Genomic DNA, 11,058 nt, shown 5'->3' on the forward strand with positions numbered 1-11,058 from the left:
CCGCCTTTGTCCGCGCCCCCCCCACCCCCGGCCGGGCCCCGTCGCACCGAGCGGGACCCGCCGCCACCGGCTGCAGCCGCGGCCCCGGCCCCGGCCCCGGCCCGGGGGGGGGCTGCTGGCACCGGGGGGACCGGGAGGAACCGAGCCCGGCTGAGCTGGGCGGAACCGAGCCGGGCTGGACCCAGCCGAGCCGAGGGGAGGGGGGCGAGCATCCCCCCGCCCCCACCCCCGGTACCCGTAGAGCGGTTGGAGGGATGCTCGGGGGGCGCGGGGGAGGGGGGGGGGCGCCGGGGTAGCACCGTGTCACCTCTCCGGGGGTCCCTGGGGATGGAGATTTAGGGGGGCAGCCCCGTGGTCCCCCTCCTGCCCCTGTCCCCTCCCCGGCATTTTTTGGGGATGGAGGTTGGGGGGGAGGGGCAGTTGGGGGGCAGCTCTGATCTCCTCTCCCTCCCCTGTTCCCTCTCCGGGGGTTCCTGGGCATGGAGATTTAGGGGGGCAGCCCCGTGCCCCCCCCTCCTGCCCCTGTCCCCTCCCCGGGGGTCTCTGGGGATGGAGGTTTGGGGGGGGATGGGGGGGGGGCAGCTCTGATCCCCTCTCCTGCCCCTGTCCCCTCCCCGGGGGTCTTTGGGGATGGAGGTTTGGGGGGGCTGCCCTGTGTCCTCCTGCCCCCGCCCCCTCCCCAGGGGTCTTTGGAGATGGAGGTTTGGGGGGGGGGGGGGGATGGGGGGGCAGCTCTGATCCCCTCTCCTGCCCCTGTCCCCTCCCCGGGGGTCTTTGGGGATGGAGGGTTGGGGGGGCTGCCCTGTGTCCTCCTGCCCTTGTCCCCTCCCCAGGGGTCTTTGGGGATGGAGGGTTGGGGGCGGGGAGTTGGGGGGGCAGCTCTGATCCCCTCTCCTGCCCAGTTCCCTCTCTGGGGGTCCCTGGGGATGGAGATTTGGGGAGGGGGGCGGCAGCCGCATCACCCAGCTCCCACTGGCCTTGTGTCCAGCTGCCACCAGTGCCCCCCACCCAGCTGCCCACCCTGCCCTTGCAGCCCCCCGTGGGGGACACAACCTTCCAGGACCCCCCCAAACTGTCCCCTGGGGACTCATCCACAGGTCCCCAGGGTGGGGGGGACTCGGAGGGGGGGCAGGGGGGTCCAGCGGTGGGTGCCCAAGCCCAAGCCCCAGTAGCACTAGGGCCTTGCACGCTCTTGTGCAAGCGGGGTCACCAGGCTGGCAGCCTGGGGGTGCTGTGAGCCCCAGGTGGGGGTGCGCAGCCCCCACCCCCCTTTGCAAAATCCCCCCTTTTTCCTGGAAATCCGCAAGGATTTGGGTTTGGAGACGGTTTCGATACAGTTGGTTTATCGTACAGTAACTGCAACGGCACCGGGATGGGGGGGGGGGGCTGAGCCTGGCAGGAGACCCCAGCCCCAATCCCCCCTCCCCACATCCCCTCTGTCACCTGCGACAGGCTCTGCCATGGGCTGGCCCGATCCCCCCCCATGGGGCAGGGGGGCTCCCCATCCGGAGGGGCAGAGCATTACGGGGGGCCAAGGAGGAGGTTTAACACCCCCCCACCGAGACCCCCACCCACCCAGGGTCATGGATACGGCTCCGGCTGGGGAGGGGGCTGGGGGCTCGCGGTGTCCCTGTGCCAAGGGCACGTCCAGTGCTTCACTAAGGGGGGGGTCTGGGGGAGTGTTGTAGCACCATGGGGAGGGGGCGGCTCGACCCCCCCTCCCTACAGTCTGGGGCCCCCCACCCCAGGGAGCTGACAGTATAAATAAGGGGGGGGGGGGGCTGGGTGGGCAGGAGGGGGTGGCACTGCGGAGTCCTGAGTATGCCAGAGCAGACCCTGGGTCACTGTCACTGGTGGGGGGGGGGTGGCGGGGGGAGCAGAGCCCCCTCCCCAAACCACCCCTCCCCGTGTGTTCTCCGGGCCGGCGCTCAGCCCATGAAGCAAACGGGTCCCAGTTGGAAACCGAATTTTTGGTGGGATTCTCCGAAATCGGGGACGGCCACGTCCATCAGGGGCAGGCGCTCAACGCGGGATGAGGTCACCTCCAGCACTGTCCGCTCCTGTCCGCGGCGGCCCTGCAGGATGGGGGAACCTGGGGAACGCTCCGGATACCGGTTGGGATGCGCGTCGGAGGGAGGGATGGAGGGAGGGATGGAGGGAGGCGGTGGGGATGGAGCTACGGGGTCTCAGGGGGCTCACCTGGCAGCCGTTGTGGAGGGCCCGGGTGGGGATGGCGGGGTGATGCCGATTGGGATGCACGCCAGAGGGATGGAGGGAGAGAGGGAGGAAGGGATGGATGGAGGCATGGGATGGAGCGATGGATGGATGGAGGAAGGGATGGATGGAGGGATGGTTGGATGGAGGGAGGGATGGAGGGATGAAGGGATGGAGGGATGGAGGGAGGGAGGGATGGAGGGAGGGATGGATGGAGGGATGGTTGGATGGAGGGAGGGATGGAGGGATGAAGGGATGGAGGGATGGAGGGAGGGAGGAATGGAGGGATGGAGGGAGGGAGAGATGGAGGGAGGGAGAGATGGAGGGAGGGAGGAATGGAGGGATGGAGGGAGGGATGGAGGGATGAAGGGATGGAGGGAGGGATGGAGGGATGGAGGGAGGGATGGAGGGAGGGATGGAGGGAGAGATGGAGGGATGGATGGAGGGAGGGATGGAGGGAGAGATGGAGGGAGGGATGGAGGGATGAAGGGATGGAGGGAGGGATGGATGGAGGGATGGAGGGATGGAGGGAGGGAGGGAGGGATGGAGGGATGGAGGGAGGGATGGAGGGAGGGATGGAGGGAGGGATGGAGGGAGGGAGGGATGGAGGGATGAAGGGAGGGATGGATGGAGGGATGGAGGGAGAGATGGAGGGAGGGATGGATGGAGGGATGGAGGGGAGGGAGGGATGGAGGGAGGGATGGAGGGAGAGATGGAGGGAGGGATGGAGGGATGAAGGGATGGAGGGAGGGATGGATGGAGGGATGGAGGGATGGAGGGAGGGAGGGAGGGATGGAGGGATGGAGGGAGGGATGGAGGGAGGGATGGAGGGAGGGATGGAGGGAGGGAGGGATGGAGGGATGAAGGGAGGGATGGATGGAGGGATGGAGGGAGAGATGGAGGGAGGGATGGATGGAGGGATGGAGGGAGGGAGGGATGGAGGGAGGGATGGAGGGAGGGATGGAGGGAGAGATGGAGGGAGGGATGGAGGGAGGGAGGGATGGAGGGAGGGATGGAGGGAGGGAGGGATGGAGGGAGGGATGGAGGGAGGGATGGAGGGAGGGATGGAGGGAGGGATGGAGGGAGGGAGGGATGGAGGGATGAAGGGAGGGATGGAGGGAGGGATGGAGGGAGGGATGGAGGGAGGGATGGAGGGAGGGATGGCTGCATGGAGGCGGTGGGGATGGAGCTACAGGGTCCAGGTGGCGTGGGGGTGGGGGGCTCACCTGGCAGCCATCGTGGAGGGCCCGGATGGGGGCGGCGGGGTGGTCATGTCCCAGCTCCTCCTCGTTGGCTCCGCGGAGGCGCAGGGCGCGGGCGAAGGTGCCGGTGCCGGCGTCGAACCAAGCGGCCGCGTGTTGGCAGCTGAGGGTGAAGTTCTGCCGGGCGCTGGCGCTCAGCAGACGCAGGAAGGTCAGTTGGGGGATGGGCACGGCGTTCCCATCCGCGTCCACGTAGGAAAACTGGGGGAATGTGATGGGAAAAGGACTGAGATGCTGACCACCTGCCCAAATTCCGGGGTGATGCCGCGCGGGGGGGGGCACCCCCAACCCCCAGAGCCCCCCACTCCCACCTTCTTCCCCCTTTTGAAGGTGCTGTACCACGATCCCGGCTTTTCCCTATTCCAGGCAGCCAGGCGGACCTGGAGGGGGGGTGGAGATGATGGGAAGGAAAGGGAAAAGCCCCCCCAAACTGGGAGGGCTGCTGGGGGAGGGGCTTAAACACCCCCCCACCCCACCCCCCCACCCCCCCCACCCCCCCCTCAAACTCACGGTTTCCAATTTTTTCTCCGGGAACAGGCAGGTCTCGCCACCCGCCGTGAAGTTACAAAAAACGGGGAAAGCGTCCCGGGAGCAGCCCTGGTTGGGATCGATCCAGTATTGACCTGGGATAAGGGCAGGAAGGCTGGGAATGGGGATAGGGGGCCGGCTCCGGGGGGACGCAGCCCCCTCCCCCCCTCAGGGACACGCCGCAGGCGCTGCCTGGCACCGGTGTAAAGACCCCCCCAAGCCTCAGAGGGGGCTTTGGGGTCCCTCCCTCCCTCAATCTTCCCTCAGGGGGTTTTGGGATGTCCCCCTCCCCCAATCCACCCCCCCAAACTTCACAGTGGTTTTTGGGGTGTCCCCCCCTCAATCTGCCCTCAGAGGGGGTTTTGGGGTGTCGTTCCCCCCACCCCCACCCGCCCCGCCCCCCCTCACCGTCCTGGAGGTGGGGGTGGCAGAGCTGCAGGTCCTTGCAGACGCGCGCGGGGCTCTCGGGGGTCCCCAGGGGTCGTCTCAGCTGCTCCAGCTCGGTGCGCAGGGAGCTGAGCGAGGCGTACACCTCCTCCAGCCCCTCGTAACTGGGGGGGGTCCTCTGCTCCCCCAGACCCCCTTCACTCGTCCGCCGGTTCCTCCTGGTCCGGCTGGAGGGCAGCGGCTCCAGCAGCTCGGCGGGGCGGCCCTGGGACACGGGGGGGATAAAGGGGGGGCAGGAGATGTGGGGGGTCCCGGGGGACACGGGGGGGTAAAGAGGGGACACGAGACGTGGGGGTCCCGGGGGACACGGGGGGGTAAAGGGGGGACAGGAGACGTGGGGGTCTCGGGGGACACGGAGGGATAAAGGGGGGACACGAGACGTGGGGGACACGGGGGGGTAAAGAGGGGACAGGAGACGTGGGGGTCCCGGGGGACACAGGGGGGTAAAGGGGGGACAGGAGATGTAGGGGTCCTGGAGGACCCAGGAGCCGTCCCGGGGTGGGGGAGGGGTAGATAGGAAGGGGTGTCCACCCACAGCATCCCCTACTCACCGGTGGTCCGGGGGGACCGGGGGGGCCTGTGTCACCTCGGGGGCCCAGAGCCCCCTGCAAAAGGAAAGGACTCAGCACCGCGGCCCCCGCTGCCTGGGACGGACCCTCGGTTTCTCCCCCCACCCCCCACCCCGGGACCCCCCTCCCGGTCCCCGTCCCTCCCCCCAGCACTCACCGGTGAGCCTTTGGAGCCCTTCTGCCCCAAGGGTCCCTGCGGGGAAGAGAGGAGGGGGGCACTGGGGGGGGTGGGGTAGGGGGGGCAGGATGGTGGCAGCCACCCCTGCCCACTCCCCGGGGCTCAAGCTGCCCCCTGCCCCCCTCACCCTCCTGGGGATGAAGCCCCCCGGGGGTCCGCGGAGGAGTTAAGGGTGGGCAGAACCTTGGGGGTCCCGTGCGGAGCGGGCAGATACTCACTGAGAGCCCGGGGGGGCCGGGGGGGCCGGGGGGGCCGGTGGGGCCAGCCAGACCCTGTGGGTAGAAACACCATCAGCCCCTGTGCTCGAGGGGGCTGGGGGACCTTGTCTCCCCTCCCCCACCCCCGTTCCCCCAGCCTCTCGGCTGTGGGGAGACCCCCAAATACTCACGGGGTCTCCTTTGGGTCCGGGGGGGCCCTGGATGCCGGGCAGCCCCTGGTCCCCCTTCTCCCCCATCTCTCCTGGGGGTCCAATGAGCCCGATCAGGCCAGCGTGGCCCTGGGGGCAAAGGGCAGGGTCAGGAAGCCCCCTCCCCAGAGCGGAGGAGGGGGGCGGGGGGGGGAGGGGATGGGGGATAAATCCGGGCAGGGGGACCCCGGCGCCTCGTCTCACCTTCTCTCCTTTGTGGCCGGGGTCTCCCTTGAGGCCAGGTAAACCCACAGGACCCTGCGAGAGGCCGAGGGGGTGTCAGGCATCCCCCCCCACGTGCCCACCCCAGCCCCCCCCCCCGCCCCATGCCCAGGGCTCGCTCACCCTGACTTACCAGGGGGCCGGGGGGCCCCGCTTGCCCCGGAGCCCCCAGCAGACCTTGTTCACCCTAGAAAAGACTCGGTGTGGGAGAGACCCCCCCCCAAAAAAAAGGGGGTGCAGCCATGGGGATGCCCCCCCCCCCAGGGCTGCAGCTGGCCAGGGCTTGGGGGCCACTGGTAGCCCCACAGTGGCATGTGGGGACCCCCCCCACCCCCCCCAGCGCTGGACTCACAGCAGGACCAGGGATCCCCCGCAGCCCTTCGGAGCCCGCCCGTCCCGGTGGTCCCTGTGCCCCCAGGGGGCCCGTCTTCCCCGGTGGTCCCTCTGTGCAGGTTGTCCCTGGGGCCCAAGAGGCCAGAGTTGAAGCTGACACCCTGGGGACCCAGCGCCATCGCTCTGGGGAAGGATGTGACCCTCTCCCAGGTTGGTGGAGGCAACTGGGACCCCAGTTGGGAGTGGGTTTGGGGGAGCCCGGGGGGGCGCAGCGCCCACCGCTTACCTTGGCACCCTTCTCGCCCTGACGGCCCTCGCGCCCCGCAGGTCCCAGGGGTCCCTGGAGGAGGGGACACAGACACCAGGAGCTGCACCCTCCCACTTCACCCACCCCCCCAGCCCCCCCTCGCCCTTCCCCCGCTCACCCTCCGTCCGGGGGGGCCCGGCGGACCCGGTTCCCCTGATGCTCCTGGTGGACCCTGAAACGAACCCAGTAAGAACTGGGAGGGAGGGAAAAGTCCCCCAGCCGGGACTGGGAGAAGCACGGAGGGTGAGGGATGAGTAAGAGCCCCCCCCACCCCCCACCCCGAGCCCCCTAGCCCAGGGTGGTCCTGCTGGGAATGCCACCCCCCTTCTGCAGCCGCCCTGTCCCCCAGCTGCCCCCACTCACCGGCAGACCGGGGTCCCCGCTGTCCCCCCTTCTCTCCAGCACCTCCATCCAGCCCCTGTGACACAGGGGAGGGTGAGCACCCACCTAGCCCAGCCCCCACCCAGCCCCCAGCCCCCTCCCAGGCTGGTGGGATACTGGGATGCACTGGTGGGACACCAGGTGACAACCACCTGGCACCCATCCCTACCCCACCAAAGCACCGCAGGGGACACGGGTGCTGGCTCCCACCCTGGGGAAGCCTCCGGGGGCGGGGGGGGAGGTGTGTGTGTGGAGGGAGTTGGGGGGCTACTCACCGGCACCCCGGGGTCTCCAGGGGGTCCGGGATCACCGGGGAAGCCGACGGGACCCTGCGGGGGGAAGAGGACATAAGGGTGGGATCGGGATGGAGCCCTGGATCTGCTGGGGAAGCGGAGGCAGGGTCCGGAGCAGTGGGTGCAGGACCCCCCGGGGAGGGGGGGGCACGGGGGGGGCTGAGGGCATCCTCCTGCCTCCCTGTGCTTGCCCCTTCCCCTTACCAGGTTGCCTTTGGCTCCATCCTCTCCCGGGGGGCCCTTCTTACCAGGGGGTCCGGCTGCTCCCGACTGCCCCGCGTCCCCCTTCTCCCCCACATCCCCCTTCACACCCTGCAGAGGGGGGGGGGCACTTTAGAGAGAGGGAAGGGGGCAATTGGGGCAGCAAAATATTCGCCAGGACCCCTCTGCCTGGACTTCCCGTGGCCAGCGAGAGCAGGGTTGGGCCCCCAAGCTCCTCGTCTTGCCCCTAAAAGACACACTGCTCCCCCCCCGCCCCCCCGCTTCGATACTCACGGGGGGTCCGGGCTCCCCTGGAGCTCCGGGGTCTCCCCGCTTCGCCTGGCTCTCCCTGGGGGTTGGGAGGGGGGGCAGAAAAAAAGCAACGGGGCAAATGCTGCTGGGTGCTGGGCCCCACGCCCAGCCCCCAGCCCCCCCCCCCACCACAAGCTTACCTTTTCTCCCACGGCCCCCGGCTGTCCCACACCCCCCGGCATTCCCTGGGGACCCTGAAGGCGAGAGGATGGGGAGGGGACCCACGTTGGGGGCAGTCCTTGCGCCCAGGAGCCCCCTCCCCACCCCCGAGCCCCCTCCCCACCCCTGAGCCCCCCAGGGCTGTACTCACCTCAGCACCACTGGGTCCCTGTGGTCCACGGGGTCCCGGGGCGCCGGGGGGACCCTGCGGGGAGCACGGAGGGGTCAGACAGTGAAGGGGGGTGGGGGCGGGGCAGTTCCCACGGGAAAAGGGGATGTGGGAAGCGGGGGAGGGGGCAGGAGGGGGAGGGGAGGGGGCAGCTGATCGAGGGGGTCCTCACCATGGGGCCAACGTCTCCATTCTCACCCTTCTCGCCCGGCGGGCCCGGCATGCCCTGGGGGGTCACGGTCAGCCTCGGGGGGCTGGAAGCCCCTCGAGGGTGCCCTGGCCGAGCCACGCATCCCTCGTCCCCCCCCAGGCCATCCCTCGTCCCCTCCAGGTCCCCTCCATCCCACCCCCCGTCCCCTCCAGCCATCCCTCATCCCCTCCAGGTCCCCCCCAGCCATCCCTTGTCCCCTCCAGCCATCCCTCGTCCCCCCCAGCCATCCCTCGTCCCCTCCAGCCATCCTCATCCCCTCCAGGTCCCCCCCCAGCCATCCCTTGTCCCTCCAGGTCCCCTCCAGCCATCCCCCGTCCCCTCCAGCCATCCCCCATCCCCTCCAGCCATCCCTCGTCCCCCCCAGCCATCCCTCGTCCCCTCCAGCCATCCCTCGTCCCCTCCAGCCATCCCTCATCCCCTCCAGGTCCCCCCCCCCAGCCATCCCTTGTCCCCTCCAGCCATCCCTCGTCCCCCCCAGCCATCCCTCATCCCCTCCAGGTCCCCCCCCAGCCATCCCCCGTCCCCTCCAGCCATCCCCCGTCCCCTCCATCTCATCCCTTGTCCCCTCCAGGTCCCCTCCAGCCCATCCCTCATCCCCTCCATCCCATCCCTCGTCCCTTCCAGCCTGTCCCTTGTCCCTTCCTTGTCCCCTCCAGCCCATCCCCCATCCCATCCCTTGTCCCCTCCAGCCCGTCCCCATCCCGCTCCTTACCTGCAGGCCAGGGGGGCCACTCAGCCCAAGGTGCCCCCGTGCCCCCTCATCCCCCTTCTGCCCAAACATCCCCTGCTGCCCACGGCGCCCCGGCTCCCCGTCCGCTCCCTGCGAGGGGAGAGCCTGGGATCAGCGCCGCCCGCCCCACGGAAACCCCACGGAAATCCCGCGGCGTGGGGCGAAAAATCAGGGAGCCGAGAGGGGAGGTGGGCTTCTTCCAAGGGAAGAAACGGCATGGGAAGGGTGCTGAGCTCCTCACCGCGGGGCCAGGGTGCCCGATGGGTCCTTGGATTCCTGGGGGTCCTGGGGGACCCTGTGGGACAGGAGCACCCATGTAGGGTTTGGGAAGGTCCCAAACATCTCCTGCCTCCCCATTCCCGGAAAATCCCGAAAATCCCAACCTGGGGCAGAGCATCCCCTTGGCACTCACCGCCTCGCCCTTGTCACCTTTGCTGCCCTTTTGTCCGGGAATTCCCATCTCGCCCTGGCATGGAGGGAAGAGGGTGGGAGGCGGAAAGGAAGGGAATGCCGGAAGGGAAAGCTGCCGCGGCTGGGAAGCCCCAGCCGAGGAAATCCCAGGACCGGGAAAACCTGCCACCCACCTGGGAAGCAGTGCCAAGGAAGCCTGCCAAGACCTACCGCCCCCGAATCCCCATTCCCGGGAAATCCCATTTCCGAGAAGTCAGAAGGGAAAAGCTGCCCCATCCCAGACTTCCCTCATCCCTCAACCATCTGGGAACCCCCATTCCCGGGAACAACCCATTCCCAGGGAATCCCCATTCCCAGGGAATCCCCATTTCCGGGAAGTCAGAAGGGAAAAGCTGCCCCATCCCAGATTTCCCTCATCCCTCAACCGCCCAGGAACCCCATTCCCGGGGAAACCCATTCCCGGGGAACCCCAAATCCTGGGGAACCCCCATTCCCAGGGAAGCCCCATTCCTGGGGAACCACCATTCCCAGGGAATCCCCATTCCCGGGAAGACAGAAGGGAAAAGCTGCCCCATCCCAGATTTCCCTCATCCCTCAGTATCCAGGGAACCCCCATTCCTGGGGAACCACCATTCCCGGGGAATCCCCAATCTGGGGAACCCCCATTCCCGGGGAAACCCCATTCCTGGGGAAACCCCATTCCCGGGGAACCCCAAATCCTGGGGAAACCCCCATTCCAGGGAAGCCCCATTCCTGGGGAACCACCATTCCCGGGGAATCCCCAATCCTGGGGATGCCCCATTCCCGGGGAAACCCCATTCCTGGGGAAACCCCATTCCCGGGGAACCCCAAATCCTGGGGAAACCCCATTCCCAGGGAAGCCCCATTCCTGGGGAACCCCCATTCCCAGGGAAACCCCATTCCCAGGAAGACAGAAGGGAAAAGCTGCCCCATCCCAGATTTCCCCTCATCCCTCAGTATCCCAGGGAACCCCCATTCCCGGGGAAACCCCATTCCCGGGGAATCCCCAATCCTGGGGAACCCCCATTCCCAGGGAACCCCCATTCCTGGGGAACCCCCATTCCCAGGGAATCCCCATTCCCGGGAAGACAGGAGGGAAAAGCTGCCCCATCCCAGATTTCCCTCGTGCCCTCCGTGTCCCGGAGGCTGGGGATGCGGGATGACACGGAGCCGCTGCCTGGTGTCCCCCTGACCCACCTTGTCCCCATCTTCTCCAGCGGGACCGGGGGGTCCCCCAGGACCCGGCAGCCCCGTGGGCCCCTGGATCCCATCCTGCCCAGCCGGACCCACGGGACCTCGCTCACCCTGCGGGGAGGAAGGGGGATGGGCTTGGGACCCCCGGGAGAGGGGATTCATCCCAGTGCCCCCCACACACACCTCCTGCCTCACCCCACCCCCCAACCCCCACTCGCACCTACCGGGAGCCCTTCTCGCCGATGGGACCGGGGGTCCTTGTGCACCCCCCGGCCCGGCAGCCCAATGCCTCCAGCAGCTCCGGTTGGACCTCGCTCTCCGGGGGACCCCTGGGGAGAAGCCGGGGCGGGGGAGGGGGGGGGGGGGGGATGGAAGGAGGAAGACCCCACCGGGGTCTTCCTCCTCTCTAAAGAAACCACCTTCCTCTTCAGCAGCTGTCAATCTATTCCAAGGAAAACCCCCAAATTCTAGATCCCCCCCCCGCCCCCGCCCCTCCCCCCAATTGCCACG

The 11,058-nt window shown here is 68.6% G+C and overlaps 1 protein-coding gene across 1 annotated transcript; it reads right to left on the bottom strand.

Annotated features, from left to right (window-relative positions):
- Positions 1-1,332: 1,332 nt before the first annotated feature.
- On the bottom strand, positions 1,333-10,710 carry COL5A3 (collagen type V alpha 3 chain). The gene is given in 27 exon segments (XM_056325848.1): positions 1,333-2,075; positions 3,441-3,677; positions 3,788-3,856; positions 3,987-4,099; positions 4,413-4,656; positions 5,003-5,056; positions 5,178-5,213; positions 5,417-5,470; positions 5,587-5,694; positions 5,809-5,862; positions 5,960-6,013; positions 6,179-6,285; positions 6,439-6,499; positions 6,585-6,638; positions 6,830-6,856; positions 6,858-6,884; positions 7,123-7,176; positions 7,345-7,452; positions 7,636-7,671; positions 7,673-7,690; positions 7,794-7,847; positions 7,964-8,017; positions 8,154-8,207; positions 8,905-9,012; positions 9,164-9,217; positions 9,335-9,388; positions 10,552-10,710. Coding segments are annotated over 27 exon segments (2,199 nt in total). The 3' UTR covers positions 1,333-1,928.
- Positions 10,711-11,058: the final 348 nt, after the last annotated feature.

This window comes from Falco biarmicus (assembly GCF_023638135.1).
Source record: "Falco biarmicus isolate bFalBia1 chromosome 13 unlocalized genomic scaffold, bFalBia1.pri SUPER_13_unloc_1, whole genome shotgun sequence".
Lineage (NCBI taxonomy): Eukaryota > Metazoa > Chordata > Aves > Falconiformes > Falconidae > Falco > Falco biarmicus.